The sequence below is a fragment of the Pristiophorus japonicus genome, chromosome 5, assembly GCF_044704955.1.
Source record: "Pristiophorus japonicus isolate sPriJap1 chromosome 5, sPriJap1.hap1, whole genome shotgun sequence".
Taxonomy (NCBI): domain Eukaryota; kingdom Metazoa; phylum Chordata; class Chondrichthyes; family Pristiophoridae; genus Pristiophorus; species Pristiophorus japonicus.
The window spans coordinates 217550664-217572139 of record NC_091981.1 but is presented as its reverse complement, the minus strand read 5'-3'; the positions used below and the strand labels follow the sequence as shown (position 1 = coordinate 217572139).

General features: G+C 43.3%; 1 protein-coding gene across 2 annotated transcripts in view; it reads left to right on the top strand.

Moving 5' to 3' along the window:
* Window positions 1-21476, top strand: part of cdk14 (cyclin dependent kinase 14) — an 860906-nt gene that overhangs the window by 629481 nt on the left and 209949 nt on the right. For both annotated transcript variants that reach the window (XM_070881317.1, XM_070881319.1), the window contains one exon: window positions 11975-12114. In XM_070881317.1, coding sequence (XP_070737418.1) covers window positions 11975-12114 — 140 coding nt within the window. The remainder of the gene's footprint in view (window positions 1-11974; window positions 12115-21476) is intronic.

Below are 21476 nucleotides of genomic sequence, written 5' to 3'. Positions count from 1 at the left end.
TTCTTCTGGGCACTTTTCCTATCTTTTTTTTTAGTAAGCCTGCCGTTTCCTCACCAGCCAATGTGTGCTATAGTGTTCCATCATGTGATATTAAGCAGTGGGAATGTTGCAAATTACATTTTTTTTATTCCAGGGGAAAAATACAACTGCCCCTTATCAACGCCACGCCCAGAATACTGGCATGTTATTTTAAAATTATTTTTCGGCGATTTGCTCGCTAAGAGTTTGGTGAATGTTTTTTTAAATGTTTTTTGCAATTTAATATCCCCCCCCCACCCCCCTCCCAAGGCGCCTCTCGCAGCGCAAACGACCACGGACTAAAGTTGCCCAAACTCTCGTTTTGCAGCGCAAATAATTGTGCACGCCTCCTTTACCGAGGCCGAAAATTCAGCCTAAAAACGGTAGCGCAATGTAATTTTCGCCCATCACTATCGTTTTCGGCAAAAAACCCCAAAAGCTGAAAATCCGGCCCTACATAATGCATGAAAAAATATCTTGTGACACCTTTTTACAAGTTATGCTTATTTCTACTTTTTAAGCTTTGTTCTGGCTTGTGCAAACAGTTGTTTAGTTATGTACTTTTTCCTGCTGTGTGCTTTTATTAAAAATGGAGCCAGAGTTCCAAAACTGGCACAGCTACCTCCGCCTTGTATGGTAATTATCCATTCTATCTGCACTTTGTAGTTAATGAACTGCACTAATATGATTCAACAGCAAGAAATTATTGAGCTTTACTCGTGAAGTCTTTTGGAGAATAAATTACATGAAAATAAATCTCTTCACAACATAGATGTGTAAATTTAACTTTACTTCAATAGATTCACAAACGGCAATGACTTCAAACTCTAGTTCTTCATATGATTTGAAAGATTTGCACTAGTTTGTAGAAATTTATACTTATTTAAAAAAGGAAATCAAAATTTATCCTTTAAAAATTTATGTACTTCACATAACATTTTCCTCTGATCCAAATGCAATGTAACAATACTGTAAGTTGTAAGTCAAAACTTTACTGATCTTATGTCATTCAGTATCTTATAAAGTAGCATAAATGCTAAGAAAAGGAATTGTGAAGAAATACGTAACTGAGCAATATTTGGAGTGTCAAAGTTTACAGCCCAGAAAGAGACATTTCTGCCCATTGAGGTTGTGATGCTCTTTGGTCGAGCAATCCAAACCTAATCTTACTGATCTACTCTCCCCATAGATTTTTACATGCTCTGCTTTAAATATTTATCCACTTTTCTTCAAAAGACACAATTTCTGCCTCAACCATTCCCTGTGGCAAAGTATTCTATGCTCTAACAGCCCTCTATGTGAAGAAATTTCTCCTAATCTCTCTTCTCACATGCTTAATGACAATTTTAAATTGATGACACCTCATCGCTAACTCCACGGCCAAAGAAACAGCCTATCCATATTAACTCCTATGTTCCTATTTATATAGAAGTGTTACTTTTGATAGTGAGTTCACAAAGCACCTTGTAACCACATGCTGGAACTGTTCAGACAAAAAGGGGTTTGATATGTTAATAATCTCACCTTTGAGGTAATAAACATCCATCGAAAATGGTTGCCCAGAACTGTTGCCCATAATGATCTGAGATGCTAGGAGATTTGCACATTTGATTCAGATGCTTCCAGTAGGCATTCATACTTGAAGCTGGGAGGGAACTGAAGCCATCTATTTATACACAGCAAGAGATGGTCGGACCGGGTCTCTACCTGTGGGGCAGGAGTGAGGGAGACTGGTCAGTTTAACTGGGAGGTCTACTGACCAAATCCTGGACAGATGAGGGATAGAAGGTCTATTTCAATAATGGCTACCGAGTGAGGTAGGCAAGCCCACCTCGGCTTAGCTAGCTGGTTAGATTCCATGGAATCATAGAAGTCATGGAAGCACAGAAGGAAGCCATTCAGCCCATCGAGCCCATTCAAGAGCACTTCAGCTCATCCCACTTCCCTGCCTTTTCCCCGCAGACCTGCAATTTACTTTCTTTTAAGTACTTATCCAATTCCCCTTTGAAAGCCATGATTGAGTCTGCCTCCACCACCCTTTCAGGCAGTGTATTCCAGATCCTAACCACTCGCTGCATAAAACAAGTGTTTTCTTATGTCGCCTTTGGTTCTTTTGTCAATCACCTTAAATCTCTGTCCTCTGGTTCTCGACCCTTCCGTCAATGGGAACAGTTTCTCTCTATCTACTCTAGACCCCTCATGATTTTAAGTACCTCTATCAAATCTCCTCTCAACCTTCTCTGCTCCAAGGAGAACAACCCCAGCTTCTCCAGTATATCCATGTAACTAAAGTCCCTCATCCCTTGAATCATTCTCGTAAATCTTTCTTGCACCCTCTCTAAGGCCTTCACATTCTTCCTAAAGTGCGGTGCCCAGAATTGGGGACATTATTCCAGTTGACACCAAACCACTGTTTTATGAAGGTTCAGAGTAAGAACATTCCCAAGATTCAGTGTGATGTCTTTATTTATTTCATTTGATTTCGGGTCAGATGCAGTATGAAGTCTTACTTTAGTGAGATTTATTACAAATGTTTCTCTTTGTTCACTTCACAATTACAAAATAAACTCATCTCCGTAATCAGTCCACCTGTACAAGATTGGAGGAACATGCACGTGGGGATGTGTGAAGAACACAATATCCAGTTCATACAACAAAGGGTCCATTGTTACCCCCTCCTGTCAGTTTACATGATTGCCCAACTAGATATTGTGTTCACGTGTTTTAAGATATCAGCAGTTAATTGGATTACTGCCTAAGTATTCGCAAAGCGGTATAATTTGCCATGCACTTTTTATAATACATTCTAATAGATAACTTCGGGATATAACTATCGTTTTCTGATCTCTATCTGTTCACAGGTGGTAGTACCTTGTTCTGCTTGGCTGTGATTTGGAGTGTCAGATCCAGCAGAGAGCTCCACACGTGTGTGTTTAACATGCATGTGCAGAGCTTTGCTTCTGGCCGTTATATTTTAAATGTTTTGAGAGCACAAGCAGAGTGTCTGCTGTCAATACATTTTAAGTTAGCTCTTGGCAAGTTTAACCAGACCACCCGAATACACTCTAATCCCAGTTTGACACCACATGAGTTGTACTCCATGTGGTGATTAACCCATGCAGTGTGAAGCTGCTTCTCCGAGATTCTCGCTCCACTCCCCACCAGAGAATGGCGAGGACCTGCCTCTGGACTTAGAAGTTACTTTTGTTTTGTTGTTAGGGGGGAAAGTGGCAGCATAAATCTACCCGAAAATTCAATGTGCTTATTTATTGCTGCCAAGTATGTAATTCAAAACAGCTGTTTTTATATAGTAAATATTCTGAAGTTTGAAACACTGAATCCTTTGGCATAAATTCAAAAACTTGATGGTCTTTGGCATCTGATTTAAAATGATCCTCATCCTTGAGTATAATTTCCATTTGTAATCTCTACATCTTTTGATTGCTGGGCTATGCACTCTCACATGGCTCTAACTTCCTAAACAAGGATGTTATACTTCCTCCTTAGCTCATTTTGGTACTAAAATCCACTCTCTCTATTGAACCATAAACTATCCATTTCATGTGTTTTGCAGCATCATTCAAATAAAGCTTTTTCTCTCTAATGCTGGGTGAATGTAGTGTCAGCTGTGGCTCAGTGGGTAGTACCCTCGCTTCTGAGTCAGAAGGTAGTGGGTTCAAGTCCCTCTCCAGACACTCCAGTGCAGTACTGAGGGAGCGCTGCACCGTCGGAGGTGCCATCTTTCAGATGAGATATTAAACCGAGGCCCTGTCTGCTAGGTGGATGTAAAAGATCCCATGGCATTATTTCACATAAGAGCAGGGGAGTTATCCTTGGTGTCCTGGCCAATATTTATCCCTCAATCAACATAACGAAAACAGATTATCTGGTCAATATCACTTTGCTGTTTGTGGAACATTGCTGTGCCCAAATTGGCTGCTGCATTTTCCACATTGCAACAGTGGCTACACTTCAGAAAAGTACTTCATTGGCTGGAAGGTGCTTTTGAATGTCAGGTGGTCATGAAAGACGCTATATAAATGTGAATCTTTTTCTTTTTTGAATCGAAGGGATATTAACATTTTTGCAAATGTTATTTTGTGTAATTTCACTTCAAAATGAGAATATATGTCATTTGCTCCTCAAGAAGTATTTTATAATGATCTCTCTTCTATTGTTGGACTGGGGCAGTTTTGAGACTATGGCCGAGAGATTGGATTGCACAGGGCCCATTTTTCAGGGGGAAAACTAGAGCTGAAGGAACCAATATGGTGTGTGTGCTCATTCTGTGCCAGGTATCTTGTCCTGTTATCGTCCAGGATGCCCACCTGAAACGGGCATTAGGCCCCTGTTCTGTGCATATACGGCAGTTAGTTTTCTCAGGCGCGAGCAGCCAAACCTTGGCCCGCTGGAAGCTGCTACAAAAAACGTAAGAACATTTTTGTATAACTTACCTGAAGGAGGAGCCCAAAGGAGCAGATTAAGACTGCGGACCGCTGTCAACCAGTGCCCCCTCCCGATCTTTACCATCCTCCTTCCAGGACTCTCAGTTGTTCCAGTGCTGGCATCCCCGCTGGCCGACCTTCATCCTCTTTGTCACTGGCACACTACCTTTTTGGGGTGTGACTGGCATCCCCAGCACTTCGGTCACATCCTGATGGCGTAGGAGAACCAATTTTGCATGGTCCTCTCACTCATCCATGTCGGCGCAGTGGTTCACATTTGTCACTGAATTCATGCTTTTTGGGGGAAAAAAAAGTTAAAAAAATAAAAATTGTTATGGGGATGTGGGTGTCGCTGGCAAGGCTGGTATTTATTGCCCATCCCTAATTGCCCTTGAGAAGGTGGTGGTGAGCTGCCTTCTTGAACCGCTGCAGTCCGCATGGTGAAGATACTCCCACAGTGCTGACTTTGCCGTAGTAGTTTGGTACAACTGGGTGGCTTGCTCGGCCATTTCAGGGAGCAGTTAAGAGTCAACCACGTTGTGACATAGGCCAGACCACGAAAGGACAGCAGATTTCCTTCCCTAAAGGACATTAGTGAACCAGCGCGGTTTTTACGACAATCCGGTAGTTTTATGGTCACCATTATTGGTACTCGCTTTTTAAAAAATTCCAAATTTGTTTAATGAACTGAATTTAAATTCTCCCAGCTGCTGTGGTGGGATTGAAGTCGGGCATGATTTAAATTCTAGGTCTGTTGTGTTGTCAAATTGCACAACTTTTTCTTTGTAAATGGTGTGACGTTAGTTCAGTTAAAGGGAAATGGTGGACTTGAGTAAACTTCCAAATCTCTGAAATGGTACTTTTCACTCTTGCAACACAAGTCTGTGAAAAACAATCGTTCAGCTAAGCTCACTAGTTGTTGAAAAGGATGGTCTAACATTGCAAAAACAATTGAGTTTAAGAGTGTACACAACAGCAGAGTGTCGCAAAAGATTAAACAGTTCAAAAAACGTTGCCAACTTTTAAAGAGTAATATAGAGGAAAGCCAAACACCAGCAACGAAATATAGCACAATCTAAGAAATTTCTTGTTCAGTGGTGAGGACAACAGCAACTTCCCACCAAAGTCTGCTGCTGAATGTGATGAGCATTATGTGCATGGCTGCTTTCTTTTGTGATCATTAATAAACAATGTAACAATATTTAAAATATTCTCTGATCATTATTGAGAAATATAGGCTGGGAAATTCCTGGGAGCAGCTCGCTCCGTCGGTGTTACTCAACCGGAAGTGCGACAGAAACTCCACTTATGAGCGTAAGAGGGTTTCTGCCACGCTTCTGGCGGAGTAATGCCGATGGAGCATGAGTAGCTCTGAGGAACTTCCCAGCCATAGAAAGAACAGAAGAATGTGCAAATAGTGGTGGGAGTGGATGAAAAGACACCAGAGAGGTGCATGTCCAATAAAAGCGTACAAATAGAGAAGAAAAAGATTGCCAATTTAACATTTATGAAATTAAAACACAAAATGCCAATGAAACCTGGCAGATCCAGTAATCTCGAATGAGTTCATGCCAACATAACCTATTTCTATCTCCTCTAAACATGCGTATCCTGCACAAACAGGACTGTATCGGCAGGCCAATTATTCCAGCAGCTGTCCTCTCGCGTCAGAGTTTCCTGACGAGCTATATGTGATGGGCAGCTGCCTTCAGCACGGTGGTAGGGCCAATACATCATCTCGATGTTCTGGCATCCAAGTCCAATGCTGCATACCTGGCTTACTCATAAAATCATAGAAAGTTATGGCACAGAAGGTGGCCATTCAGTCCATCGTGTCTGTGCCGGCCAAAAAAGAGCTATCTAGCCGAATCCCACCATCCAGCTCATGGTCTATAGCCCTGTCGGTTATGGCACTTCAAGTGGTGAGGGTTTACCACCCTTTCAGGCAGTGAGTTCCAGACCCCCACAACCCTCTGCGTGAAAACATTTCCCCTCAAATCTCCTCTAAACCTCCTACCAATTACTTTAAATTTATGACCCCTGGTTATTGAACTGTTTGCAAAGGGAAATAGGTCCTTCCTATCCACTCTATCTAAATACCATCATTTTATACACCTCAATCAAGTCTCCCCTCAGTTTCTTCTGGTCCAAAGAAAATAAAAAAAATAGAAAATAGATGCAGGAGTAGGCCATTCGGCCCTTCGAGCCTGCACCGCCATTCAATAAGATCATGGCTGATCATTCCTTCAGTACCCCTTTCCTGCTTTCTGTCCATACCCCTTGATCCCCTTAGCCATAAGGGCCATATCTAACTCCCTCTTGAATATATCCAGTGAACTGGCATCAACAACTCTCTGCGGCAGGGAATTCCACAGGTTAACAACTCTCTGAGTGAAGAAATTTCTCCTCATCTCAGTTTTTTCACTTACCCGGTGAGGCAGGGAGGCGAGCCCTGAGGGGCTCTCGCTTCTGGTCGGAAGCGCCCGGGCGGTGGCGAGAAAGCAGGAATGGGGTACTGAAGTTGAATGTTCAGCCATGAACTCATTGAATGGCGGTGCAGGCTAGAAGGGCCGAATGGCCTACTCCTGCACCTATTTTCTATGTTTCTATGTAAATGGCCTACCCCTTATCCTGAGACTATGTCCCCTGGTTCTGGTCTTCCCCAACATCGGGAACATTCTTCCCGCATCTAACCTGTCCAGTCCCATCAGAATCTTATATGTTTCTATGAGATCCCCTCTCATCCTTCTAAACTTCAGTGAATAAAGGCCCAGTTGATCCAGTCTCTCCTCATATGACAGCCCAGCCATCCCTGGAATCAGTCTGGTGAACCTTTGCTGCACCCCCTCAATAGCAAGAACGTCCTTCCTCAGACTAGGAGACCAAAACTGAACGCAATATTCCAGGTGAGGCCTCTCTTAAGGCTCTGTACAACTGCATTAAGACCTCCCTGCTTCTATATTCAAATCCCCTAGCTATGAAGGCCAGCATACCATTTGCCTTCTTTACCGCCTGCTGTACCTGCGTGCTCACTTTCAGTGACTGATGAACCATGACCTCCCCTTTTCCTAATCTGCCGCCATTCAGATAATAATCTGCCTTCGTGTTTTTGCCCCCAGCCTATCCAATTTTTCTCATCAGCTGCGTAATCCATGTCCACGTGTGGACTCTGATAAAGGGTGTGCCTGTCATGAAGTTGTCTTCCTCACCAGGGGTACTCGGTGACTAGTCCCGGCTCCCTACAGCTACTTCCAGTTTTTGCCACAAGTGCATCTCACACATGGACTGGAGAACATGCTTCCACTGAGTGCTTGGGAGTTCAGAACCATGAAGCAGAACAGTTTGGTCAAATGATTTGTAATCGACAAGCTTCACGTGTTGAGACTTTGCTGCCACTGAAGGAAGATACAGAATAACCTTTGCCCCTTCTCAGTGGGAAAGGCCTAACTTATCTGCAACATTTTTTGAGAGAAGTTGATTGTAATGTTCATACCGATATTTATTTTTTTCATTGTCAAATGAGCTTTACCGGAGAATTTTCTGTAAACGTTAACAATGGAACAAAGGAAGGTAATAAATTGCAGGAAAAAAATGATTTCAAGGAGACGCATACTGCACAGCTGTGAATACAAATGTACTGAATACTCTGTTTACAATACATTTGCAAGTTTGGATTTGCACTTGCTCAAATAAGGCAATAAATACTAAAGCAGCTCTAACTTTTTTTTTACACATGATGAAAACTTCATCCTGTCAGTTCAACCCCTGTTGCCAACATATACCTAAGCACCTCATTTATTGAGGCATCCGATTAAAAACTTACATGAGCTGTGCTCATTGATTGTGAAAGTCCATTTATTATATAAAAATAATCTAATTCCCCATGGGTAAGTGGATCACCTAGCCTGGTACTAAGCCTAACTTTCCAAGTTCAATGGCTCTCTCTCTGGAATTAGCTTATGCAATGGCGGGGACCGCTGTCCTGGATATTTGCTGGGGCGAGTTACGTAGCTTGGGGGTGGAGATTCGGGCAGGGAACCTGATATTCTGGGTTTCGCTGCATGCTGTGGAATTTTAACTGCACAACATGCATCTTTTGGCCCTGGCTGGTTCTCAGCCCAGAAGTCAGCTTGATTGACAGGCTCGGCTTCCAGTCAGTCGAGGAGCGCTTCCTGGCAGGCCACAAGGAAAGGTAGGTCCGATCCACGATCCGGGGGGGTGGAGGGGAGCTTGGAAGGCTGGGGAGAAGCACTCCTGGTTTCCCGAGGCCAGGGAAACCCAGCTGCTGTTAAAGCTGCAAAGCAGGTTAAATCGGAGGCTTCCACCCTCATTAACATACCTAAAATGCCAACCACCTTCCTGGGAACGGGTTGGCTGCCTGCTCTTCGTTACGCCTCAGTAAAAATGTTCCCGATTTAATCCCTTACCTGTACCCAATCCCACACGCTCACCCATGTTAAAATTCCCCCATTGTGTTTAGTGCCTAGTGTCTCTAGGTTAGGGAGGGGTTAAAAAAAAAAGTAATTCTGGGTGTGTGGCCTTTATACAATGAGCCTGCAGAAAAGTACTGTGTGTGGACATTGGCTTAACTAAGATGTCCCATTGATAATAGGCACTGTCTATGCTCACATGAAGAATGGCCATTTTGAGGAGTTGCATCAGAAACCAAGTTAGCGCTAGTGCTTACCAGCAAAGAGTGATGAAGAGCTTGAAGGATAACTTAACCATGGTTATTATAGTGCACAAAATAGAAGGCCTGGTAGCAGCATGTGTGCATAATTTTCAGCCAGGAATTAGTTGAATATAATATGTTGCTACATATTCTTATAGAGCAAAACACACACTGGTATTGATGACAAAATAAATTCAGTCAGAGGACGACACATCAGAAATAGAGTTAGCAAAAAGATTGTGGCAGACTTGCCAGTTTCCACTTATAAGCTGACCTTCACTGATATTTACAATGAATGTTATTTACGTGGAATATTTTGAATCTTAATCCTGCATTGTTAGGGTCTGTGGAGTGAAGAGTGGAAACTGCTGATTAGAAACACGGGCTTAAGCGTCTGCTCAGTGTGGCAGTGGTCCATGATTGTGCTATGAAATTTTCTCCAACAAATTTGAAGGCTAAATATTTGTGGGGAGGGAGGGAATGTCCACTTGGAGATATCACTTTTTAGATCTTCTAATTAGTCTTCGTTGACACGAATATTACAGTAGAATTAGTATGTTACTGGGCTAGAATTGGAAAATAATTCATTGTTAACAACTCTGAGCATCTGTTTACTAGAAGCTCCAGCAACAGTTTGGGATTTCATTTTATAAGATTTTATCTTCAGTGGGCACCACAGAAGTTACTTGATGGGAATAGGGGTGATATGTGTTTGCTACTTCTGAAGTTGGCCTCAACAATGAAGTATTTCTTTCTCTAATAAATATTGTTCCTGGAAATGTTCAGTGCGTACAAAATTGTTTTAAGTGATTTGTTTTGTGTTGAACGTCTTTACGTTTTCAGTGGGTAGGGGTGGGGTGGGCAATGTCCTTTCTTGGAAACACAGGAGGGAGCACAAATGATAGTTTCTGTACGAGAGTGCACAGCGATGCTAAGTGTTTGAGTAGAGTGTATGAAAGTGGAAGCTGGTGGTTTTCATGTGTTTGTTTCTGTATTTACACTGGGGTTCTGGCACTGGCAATAGCTCGGACTTTGACAAAGATGTTGTAATTAAGACGGCATGGGGTATCGCCTTGAGGTGTTTTCTCACTACACCACCAGCAATAGTAGAGCTTGTGCGGAGAGGTAAATGGCCTCCTTTTTTCTCTCTTTCGCCTATGCAGGCTAGCAATGCATTATTGTCTCTATAGCCCTTCCCCAGCTGCTGGGGGAAGGTCTACAGCATGAAAATGACAACCTTTAAGTGGCTAGATTGCTTTCTGTTGCTGCTGGTACAGTATAAATAGGGTAAAATCCAGCATACAGCTGAACAGAATAATTGCTATTTGAAATTATCTTGTCCAATATAAAGATGCTATGATATGATCCTTTGTGAGCGTGGGATAGGAGGACATATATGTCGAGCACTATTGTGAATTGCAGTGATCGCATACCATTTCCTTTTGTTTCAAGCAGATTGAGCTGTTGGGGTGCTTTGAAAGTTTTCATTCCATAATGGAATGGGGATGACTGATGGTATCTGCACACTGGTTGAATGCACTGTAATTTAAAATCTTTGAGACAGATGTAAACATAGTTAAATGCACTGTGGCTTCTTTGATTCTAGTCATAAAGTATGAGACTGAACTAAATTTAGTATGGATCATTATCTGAATGTATAAGCTTAGAGCCAACAAAGTGCTGCAATTGTGTCAATGGACAATACCTCTCTCTGGCACACTGCGTCAGACTGCTTTATAATTAATGTGATTGGTGACAAGATTGAGATTGCCAGAGCTGATTAAAATATCACACCTTCATTCTGTCATTTGCTGACATTTTCTGTCCAGCATTCCATTTATGGGAGAATTATTTAGAAAAATTCACAGCTCATTTAGAATAAATGTTTATTAGGGATTATAAAGGTGAAGACTACAAGGAAATGACATTAAGTGACACAGTTGCTCAGTTCTAGAGCTTTGAAGCCTGGGCTGTCAGTTAGCACCGGAGAAGCTCTAGGATGAATTTGCTGGTTAAAAACCGAGCCACAGATAAAATTTTAACAGTCTGCGACAAAGGCTCTTTACATGTAGGAGAAAACATGTTCCCACAATTTTGAGCATGCACCAATTTTATAAAAGATTTTGAGAGATTATAGTGCATGTAAACACATGGAGAGAAATAGATACAGGGAGGAGCTTCCTGCTGGCAAGGGAAATGTGGGGAAAACTTGGATATCCAGGATTCTACTGTTTGTGAGGATACATTCCCACTGAGAAAAAGTGCTATGCGCACCACCTCCATACTTCTAACTTCTTTATTCCTTCTCCAGAATCGTGCGGTAAATTATTTATTGGTGTAAGAATAAAACTGGACTGCTTTTGCCATGAGAGATTTTTTCCCATCATTCTTGGTTGAAAACCTAGTTTAAAATATATGTGGATTATTAAAATTAATTCTAAACTGCTTTAATGTTTTCATGCTTGTAAGAATTCTAAGTTTGGTATTACCAGAAACCCTTTTAGGAAGATTCACATACACAATACTATAAGAAAATGGAGTTGCATTCATTCCTGCATTTTTTTGGTAACCTTGAGACAGTAAAGTAAAAGAATTGATGCCTGTGAGGAGTCGTGGTGAATTTATATTGATTAGAATATTTTGAATTTTTGTTCATGCATGCATAAAATTTGCATAGCATTTCACTAGAAGCCATGCTTTCATGTTGTAGCTAATTATTTGTGCACTTTGTAGCTCCTGCTACCGTTTCATATTCACTGAAGTATTGATTGTGTGTTAGGTGTTGCAATTATATACCTTTCAAATAGATGTAATATCCTTTTGCACCCTTGCATTTCAGACTAGATTATGTGGCCCATGCTGAAGATCTTGCCTCTAAGCTTCTACAGTGCTTCCCAAAGAACAGACTGTCAGCTCAATCTGCACTGAACCATGTGTACTTCAGTGATCTTCCCCCACGGCTGTGGGAGCTCTCAGACAGTGAGTATACTACCAGCTTTAATCAGATTCTATAAAATGTGATGATTCGCAAAGATGGGTATTTTATTTGAAATAAGTATTACATTTACATATAACTGCAAATCCATATTCTTAATTTTCCTTTTACAAAGTAGCACTTTTTGCAGCTTGTTTTGGTTCAATAGTTTTGGCACTAACTTATTAGCAAGTGAAAAATAGCAGTCCTAAAGTTACCATTTGTTTTGTTAGTTTGAATGTGAAACTTTCTAGTATGGACTCAACATGATATTAATTCCTTATTAAAAACACAAATTACACCAATTATTAGGAAACGGACTCTGTCAAGTTCAGTTGGAAGAAAATGTTTGGCCATCATAAAAGTCTTAATGATATTTATCCCTTCAGTCCAAATGGAACCATATTTTGATATCGCCACAGGACTAAACGCTCCTTGTTTAATGATTTAAACAAATGCATATTACATCAGTTAATTTGACAACTGTGCTGTCAGATGAGGATCAGGAGGAATGGATGATGCAACCACAGAGGAGGAGAAGAGCCAAGGCGGGAAACAGCTGTACTGGCCCTGGATCAATTACCTGAATGTCTCTGAGGAGAAATGTAACTTGTTGGTCTAGGCTCAGGTGGCACCTGATTTAGATGGGTCCTTAGTGACTCCAGCTGTTCCGGTTGTGATTGCCAAAATTACAACTTTTTTAGTCATATGGTCATTCCCAGCACTACAGGGAGTGATATTTTTTTCCCTGGCAGCCAGAGCACCATGTCCAGCTGCATTGAGGTTATAACTGCTGCAATGTTCCAAAGGGCTGAGAAGTTAATTTTTCTCGGAGCGTCGGGAACAGTTGACCATACAGCAAAACTTCTATGCTATCACTGGATTCACCAAAGTATTGGGTTGAGTGTACTCTTGGTCATTTCACTTACAGATATCAACCCTAAGGAATTCTGTTCGCTCAGTATGAAAGTAGACTGTGATGTAAAAGCAATGGCCCTCCTTGGGGTTGCCAAATAGCCCATCAATGTGCGACTCATTTTACCTGAATTGTCCCCATTTATATGATTGGGATGAGTAATTGTAAAGTTGGCTCTGAAGATATATTTACCTATTGAAACAGTGGATCATTGTATATATATATTAACAACCTCCAATGCCAGCCAAGTATTGGTATAACCAAGTACTAATCAAGCTACTTTTTCCATATCGGAGCAAATATTTTGTTTGTTGAATTAGTCTGGGTGTCCTTCAGTATGCTACAAAGGAGGTGAAAATTGGACTCTGGCGGTAGTGTAAAACAAAACATAGCGAATCTGCGGCCCGTTTTACATCCCGCCCAAGTTTCTTTTCCACTGAAGCTTGTTTTGCACTACCACCGAAGATCATTTTCACCCCCCCAAAGTCTTCATCTTCGTTATGATGTACCACCTTGCTAATGAACGGTACCAATTTAAGCACCACAGAGGAAGTCATTTTGGTACAACATGAATTACAAGGAAAAAACATCAATCTACCACAATACCCAAGAAGGTTTAATGCTGGGCCCCTTTTGATCCTAGAATCCAAATGTATAGCTGATGGTTTAAAATACTAGTTTGTGAATTCCAAACCATAGCAGCTAAATATATACCAAATTTATTCAAAACTCAAGGAAAACCAAAAGATGTTTTATAAATACATTAGGAGCAAGAGGATAACTAAAGAAAGAGTAGGGTCTATTAGAGACCTTAAAAGTAATGTGTGTGTGGAGTGGGAAGAAGTGGCTATGGTTCTTAATGAATACTTTGCATCTGTTTTCACAAAAGAAAGGGGCGATGCAGACATTGCAATCAGGGAGTAAAAGTGTGAAATATTAGATGAAGTAACCATAGTGCGAGAGAAAGTATTAAGGGGTTTAGCAGCTTTGAAAGTGGATAAATTCTCAGGCCTGGATGAAATGTATCCCAAGCTGTTAAGAGAAGCAAAAGAAGAAATAGCAGAGATTCTGTCCATCATTTTCCAATCCTCTCTGGCTACAGGTGTGGTGCCAGAGGACTGGAGGACTGCTAATGTTGTACCTTTGTTTAAAAAGGGAGAAAGTGATAGACCGAGTAATTAAAGGCCAGTCAGCCTAAGTTTGGTGGTGGGAAAATGATTGGAGAAAATTCTGAGGGACAGGATAAAATTTCATTTGATAAGCCATGGATTAATCAAGGACAATCAGCATGGATTTGTTAAGGGAAGGTCATGTCTGACTAACTTGATTGAATTTTTTGAGGAGGTAACAAGGAGGGTCGATGAGGGTAGTACATTTGATGTCGTGTATATGGATTTTAGCAAGGCTTTTGACAAGCTCCCACATGGCAGACTTTTCACGAAAGTAAAACCCGATAGGATCTGAGGCAACGTGGCAAGTTGAATCCAAAATTGGCTGAGGCAGGAAGTAAAGGATAATTTCTGATGGGTGTTTTTGTGACTGGAAGGCTGTTTCCAGTGGGGTTCTGCAGGTCTCGGGGCTAGAAAAATCCTCAGCCTGTCGTTATTTGATAAATAATGACAAAATAGTGAATAAATAAGAAAAAAAGTTTCGCATTTTCTAAGGGGTAAATTTGGCCATAAAATATAATGGGTCTTAAAAAAAACGGTGTTCCACGACGATTGGCGTTAAAAACCGTGATGTCGCCAACTTTAGCCCGAGGCCTATCAACACGAGAAACACAGGCCCTGGGAGGGGAGAAAACAAACAAAAATTGCAAAAAGCAAAAAATCAAAAATCACAAAACATTTACAAGACCCTTAACCAGCAAATCGCTGCAAAAAAAAAAATTAGAACATAAAAACTTTAACTTGCCTTTTTTGCAGATCTTGCTACTTGCGCCTGCTTTTCTTGTGCATTTTTTTTCCAAAAATGGGTTCGCCAAATGGCCAAACTTCAGTGATGTGGTTTTTTTTCGCGATTTTTTTCGCGTGCATCAGGGCAATCCGCTTTGGCAATATTTTGAAAACGCAATTCTTAAGGTTTGGGGAATTTTATGCAATTCAGTTTAACAATAAAAAAGCGCTTTTAACGCAAATAAATCCTGTTAAAACGTGTGCTATATATCAATGATTTAGACTTGAATGTTGGGGGTATGATTAAGAAGTTTGCAGATGATACAAAAATTGGCTGTGTGGTTGATAATGAAGAAGAAAGCTGAGACTGCAGGAAGATATCAATGGACTGGTCAGGTGGTCAGAGCAGTGGCGAATGGAATTCAATCTAGAGAAGTGTGAGGCGATGCATTTGGGGAGGGCTGACAAGGCGAGGGAATACACACTAAATGGTAGGATACTGAGAAGTGTAGAGGAACAAAGGGACCTGAAGGTAGCAGGACAGGCAGATAAGGTGGTTAAGAAGGCATACGGAATACTGACCTTTATTAGTCGAGACATGGAATATAAGAGCAGGGAGGTTATGCTTGAAATGTATAAAAAGCTAGTTAGGCCACAGCTAAACTACTGCGTGCAGTTCTGGTCACCACATTACAGGAAAGATGTGATTGCACTAGAGAGGGTACAGAGGGGCTTTTACGAGGATGTTACCTGGACTGGAGAATTTTAGCTATGAGGAAAGATGTGATAGGCTGGGTTTGTTTTCTTTAAAACAGAGGAGGCTGAGGGGAGACCTAATTGAGGTGTATAAAATTCTGAGGAGCCTGGATAGAGTGGATAGGAAGGACCTATTTCCCTGAGCAGAGGGATCAACAACCAGGGGGCATAAATTTAAAGTAATTGGTAGGAGATTTGAGGGGAAATGTTTTCATCCAGGGGGTGGTGGGGGTCTGGAACTCACTGCCTGAAAGGGTGGTAGAGGCAGAAACACTCATCACTTTTTAAAAAGTACTTGGATGTGCACTTGAAGTGCCATAACCTACAGGGCTACAGACCATGAACTGGAATGTGGGATTAGGCTAGATAACGCTCTTTTGGCTGGTTGAATGGCCGCCTTCTGTGCCATAACTTTCTATGATTTTATGAGTAAGCCAGGTATGCAGCATTGGACTTGGATGCCAGAACATCGAGATGCTGTATTGGCCCTACCACCGTGCTGAAGGCAGCTGCCCATCACATTTCGCTCGTGAGGCAACTCTGACACGAGAGGACAGCTGCTGAAATAATTGGTCTGCCGCGACAGTCCTGTTTGTGCAGGATATGCATGTTGGGAGGAGATAGAAATAGGTTATGTTGGTGTGGACCCATTCGAAATTGCTGGATCTGCCAGATTTCACTTGCATTTTGTGTGTTAATTTCATAAATGTTAAACTGGCAATCTTTTTCTTCTCATTTTGTATGCTTTTATTGGACCTGCGCCTCTCCGGTGTCTTTTCATCCACTCCCACCACGATTTGCACATTCTTCTGTCCTTTCTATAGCTGGTTGTGTTGGTTTATGTTGCTTTAATTCAAAAAATAATGTGCAGGATTCTGGTTAAATTTTAAAATTAATTAGCTTTGTTAAACATTTGTACAATTTTACTTAATTTTAATACATTTTGTATCAAACTTTAAACTTTTCAATGAAGAAAATAACAAGTAGCAGCAACAAACAAACAAACTCTAGCTGCAACCATCTCTCCTCCCCCTTATTCAAAGACCTAAGCACTATGTGCCCCTCTTGCCCCTGTTGTTGCCTCTATCCCTATCCCTGCCTGTGTCTCAGACTTCTGTTTCCTCACCATGACCCCAAGGTTTTTTTCTGCTTTCTGCGCCAAGGCGCATTTTTTATTGATGGGGTTGGGCAGGGACAGACCTCGCAGACAGCATTGTGGAAGGCCCGGGTTCCTCTTCAGACTCTTCAGCCTGTGGATCAACCCACGGCACGCTACCGGAGGTTGGTCTGGGGATTGTAAAGTGAGTGTCAGCACTTTATGCTGCCAATTGCTGTTGGGCAATGGCAGCCTGGGTGTGTTCACTTATTGCAGCAGCTATCTCCGACATTCCCTCCCAAATCTGTCTCGACACTGCACCAGCTGCCTCCGACATTCCCTCCCTAATCTCCGGCATTCTCTTCCCAATCTCTGACATTCCCCTTCCCAATCTCTGACATTCCCCTTCCTCACCTCCGACATCCCCTCCCTCCACCTCTCCCGACATCCCTCCCTCCCTCCACCTCTCCCGACATCCCCTCCCTCCCTCCACCTCTCCCGACATCCCATCCCTCCCTCCACCTCTCCCGACATCCCCTCCCGACATCCCACCTCTCCCGACATCCCCTCCCTCCATCCCACCTCTCCCGACATCCCCTCCCTCCCTCCACCTCTCACGACATCCCCTCCCTCCCTCCACCTCTCCCGACATCCCCTCCCTCCCTCCACCTCTCCCGACATCCCCTCCCTCCCTCCACCTCTCCCGACATCCCCTCCCTCCCTCCACCTCTCCCGACATCCCCTCCCTCCCTCCACCTCTCCCGACATCCCCTCCCTCCCTCCACCTCTCCCGACATCCCCTCCCTCCCTCCACCTCTCCCGACATCCCCTCCCTTCCTCCACCTCTCCCGACATCCCCTCCCTCCCTCCACCTCTCCCGACATCCCCTCCCTCCCTCCACCTCTCCCGACATCCCCTCCCTCCCTCCACCTCTCCCGACATCCCCTCCCTCCCTCCACCTCTCCCGACATCCCCTCCCTCCCTCCACCTCTCCCGACATCCCCTCCCTCCTTCCACCTCTCCCGACATCCCCTCCCTCCCTCCACCTTTCCCGACATCCCCTCCCTCCCTCCACCTCTCCCGACATTGCTCCCATTCCTCCAGACAGCGTTGTTGCTTTCTGCTGACCGTCCCGCTCATTCTACCCTCACCCCACCCATGGTGGCCAGGAGCGATCTCGTTAGCTCAGTGCTCTCCCTATTCATTCCCATGATCTGCCCTATGTCCCCTGCATCCTGCATTTCAGGTCGAGCTCTCCCTCCCACCCTTCTCGGCTATCTCCCAGATGTGGCTTGCTGCAACCCACTGGGACCCGCAGCTTCATACCTTACCCCATGAAATGTCGCGTCGGTTGTATTGCTCAGCAAAGGGCTTGGCATCCTCAGGGGATTGATCGACTCCAGTTGTAATGTAACCACCTCATCATTGGGGTCTTCCTTCATGCGCCTCATTGTCCAGCTCATACTTGTCCAGAAGTTGATGAAGAATTTCTGGACTGACGGCTTCCTGATCATCTGCTTCCACTTCTGTCTCTTCCTGATGCGCAACATCTGCAAAACATAACCGAGCATTTGGTTAGCAGCAGGGGAGGGGACAAAAGGGGAAGGGTGACATGAGTTTGTGGCAGGGCTTACCGTCTCTTGGTGACCTGTGCTCAACGTCCACATTGGTGGTTGATCTTTTGCGAGATTTAATCATATCAGCGAACCTCTGTTCCACGACTGTTAGTTGCAGCCTACTTGGCGCACCTCCTCCAGTTTTTGACTTTTCTCGGTTGATCTGTGATACCTTCCTCTGCAACGATGAAAATAGAACTTTTTAAGAGAGGGTCCTTTTGCTGTGGTGACCGCACGCACGCACGCGCACGTCACATTTACAAATGTAATTGCAGTGCATAAATACTTGCAGCAACTGCTTGGCCAAGGTCCTGCCACTTCTTTTTGACCTGCACGCTGCCTCTCGGGGTCATGGTCACTGTATTAAACTCTTCTGCAACTTGTTCCCAAAGTTTTGCTGGTAGAGAGGGTTTCAGTTTCTTTTGTCCCATTCTTCCTTTGTTCTCGAACACATTCCATCTCCTCTCAATTACATCTACCAGGGGCTCAATTTCTTCTGCTAGTAATCTCTTGGCCCTTTCCCTTCCCCTTCCCTTGGATCCATCTTTTGCAGCTAAAATTTAAATGTCCAGATCCAGTTCCGATCCGAATGAGTTCTCACAAGCTGCTGATCCAGACCAGACTGTGGATGCGTGGACGCACCCGTCACACGGTAAAAGTTTTTTTTTCCCGGATCATGCTCACTGACTTTTCGGCGCACACTTGAAGCTCCAGCCCCCAGATTTAATTTCGGGTACCGCAGCGCCAAAATTAAATTTGACTGACGAAAATTATATATTTTTTTCGGCGCAAACGGGCACAAACAAATCGGCCGTACATCCTCCTGGGTGCCAAAAATCGTCAGAGGAAAATAGAGCCCTATGTCCCTTTAAGAAATTTGCATGCTGAACATTAAGATGCTTTCCACTAGCTTTTTATATGTAATATTTTAATCTAGGCCGTGCTTTTAGTTCTTTGCGCGGAAAAGACAACATTAATTAACAGAGAAGCACTGAATCATACACGACGTGGAATAGCTCCAATCTATGCCAGACCAGAGAGATAAACATAGGAGTAGGCTGGCCGGGAGCACTGTATGCGGAGGCTGAATTTCATTCAGAATATTAGGAAGATATAAGAATTTCAATGACTTTACAACCGGGTTTTCGCCACGATTTGACCCTCCGGGGCGAAAACCCGGTCGGCAGGATCTTCAGGCTACCTTTTTGTGGCGCTGCTTTCCACGCACCATCGGGGAGAGGAACGCCAACGTGCTATTTGCGATCGATTTCTGGTTCTCTCGGGACCCATATTCTGCACCCAGAATACCGACATGGTAAAACCTGCGGTGCAGCCCTGCCAGCAGCGGTAAGTATGAAGATCTGCAAAAAAGGTAAGTTAAAGTTTTTATTTTTTAACTCTTTTTCAGCGATTTAGCAGGTAAGGGTTTTGTGAATGTTTGGTTTTTTTTCCCCCCCCTCCTTCCAAGACCTCCCTCACAGCGCTATCGGCCCTGGATTAAAGTTGCCGAAATTCGCGGTTTGCGCCGCAAATCCTCGTGCAATGCCGATTTTTGCCGATGCGCAAATTAAAGGCCGAAAAGTGGGCCTAAAAACAGTAGCGATGCAAAAATGGTAAATTTGGTGTAAAACTACCGTTTTCGCTGAAAACTAAATTCTAGCCATATAACTGGTAGGTAAGCAATTTTCCCTGATTCATTCAATAGCCACTTGCATATCTGAGTGTACCACAGTAGTACAAAATCAACAATAGGAGTTTCTTCAGACCAGCTGAAAGCACAGCAGCAACAAAGAGCTTGTTTTGCTGATCTATTAAATGAAGGCAATGTTAAGTGTGCATATGCTCTATATTGCTGGCTTGCAATAAACCCAAGAGTAACCCTTTGTAGGTTGGCCCAATTAGAAAAAGGACTAATTTCCGCAGTGGATTGGTCCTCTGTCGGGGTCACACAAGGAGCCATACTCCAGTACCTAGTTTTCTGTCATCTTAGCAAAAGTTATCTTGTGCTCTGTCTTCTTTCAGTCAAAAATTAATCAATACCTTCCTCTTTTTACTTGCAAAAGGAAACTCTATACCTTTAGTCACACCCTACTGAGACTTGCAGATGTTGTTTAACTCCAATATCATTAGTTGCAAAACCTACGCCAAGGTTTCAAATGGTGTAGAAATCTTTGTTGGTAGGATTGATTGGATCATCATAGGTAGTCCCTCGAAATCGAGGAAGACTTGCTTCCACTCCAAAAGTGAGTTCTTGGATGATTGAGCAATCCAATACAGGAATTACAGCCACAGGTGGGACAGACAGTTGTTGAAGGAAAGGATGGTTGGGACTGGTTTGCCGCACGCTCCTTTCGCTGCCTGCGCTTGACTTCTGCATGCTCTCAGCGACGAGACTCGAGGTGCTCAGCGCCCTCCCGGATGTACTTCCTCCATCTAGGGCGGTCTTTGGCCAGGGACTCCCAGGTGTCGGTGGGAATGTTGCACTTTATCAAGCAGTCTTTGAGGGCGTCCTTAAAACATTTCCTCTGCTCACCTTGGGCCCGCCTGCCGTGTAGGAGTTCTGAGTAGAGCGCTTGCTTTGGGAGTCTTGTGTCAGGCATGCGAACAATGTGGCCCACCCAGCGGAGCTGGTCGAGTGTGGTCAGTGTCTCGATGTTGGCCTGGTCATGGACGCTAAAGTTGGTGCGTCTGTCCTCCCAGGGGATTTTCAGGATCTTGTGGAGACATCGTTGGTGGTATTTCTCCAGCGATTTGTGGTGTCTGCTGTATATGGTCCACATCTCTGAGCCATACAGGAGGGTGGGTATCACTACAGCCCTGATTGGATCATCCGAGTAGTAGTTAGCAATTTATATGGTTTGTCATCAATTGTTGATACCAGTCAACATCAAAACCGCAGTTTCAGCTAATCCTTGACCAATGCAAAAGTCTTCATTGCCTTCTCTTGGTTGTATGAGGTGATGCTGGAATACATCTTTGTAGGAATAATCATGCAAATAAGCCATGCCCAAACATAATCTCTCTGGCTCTGTGCTGAACTGGAGCCTGATGTGCCTCTGTATTGGCAAGAGTTGAATTTCAATCTTCT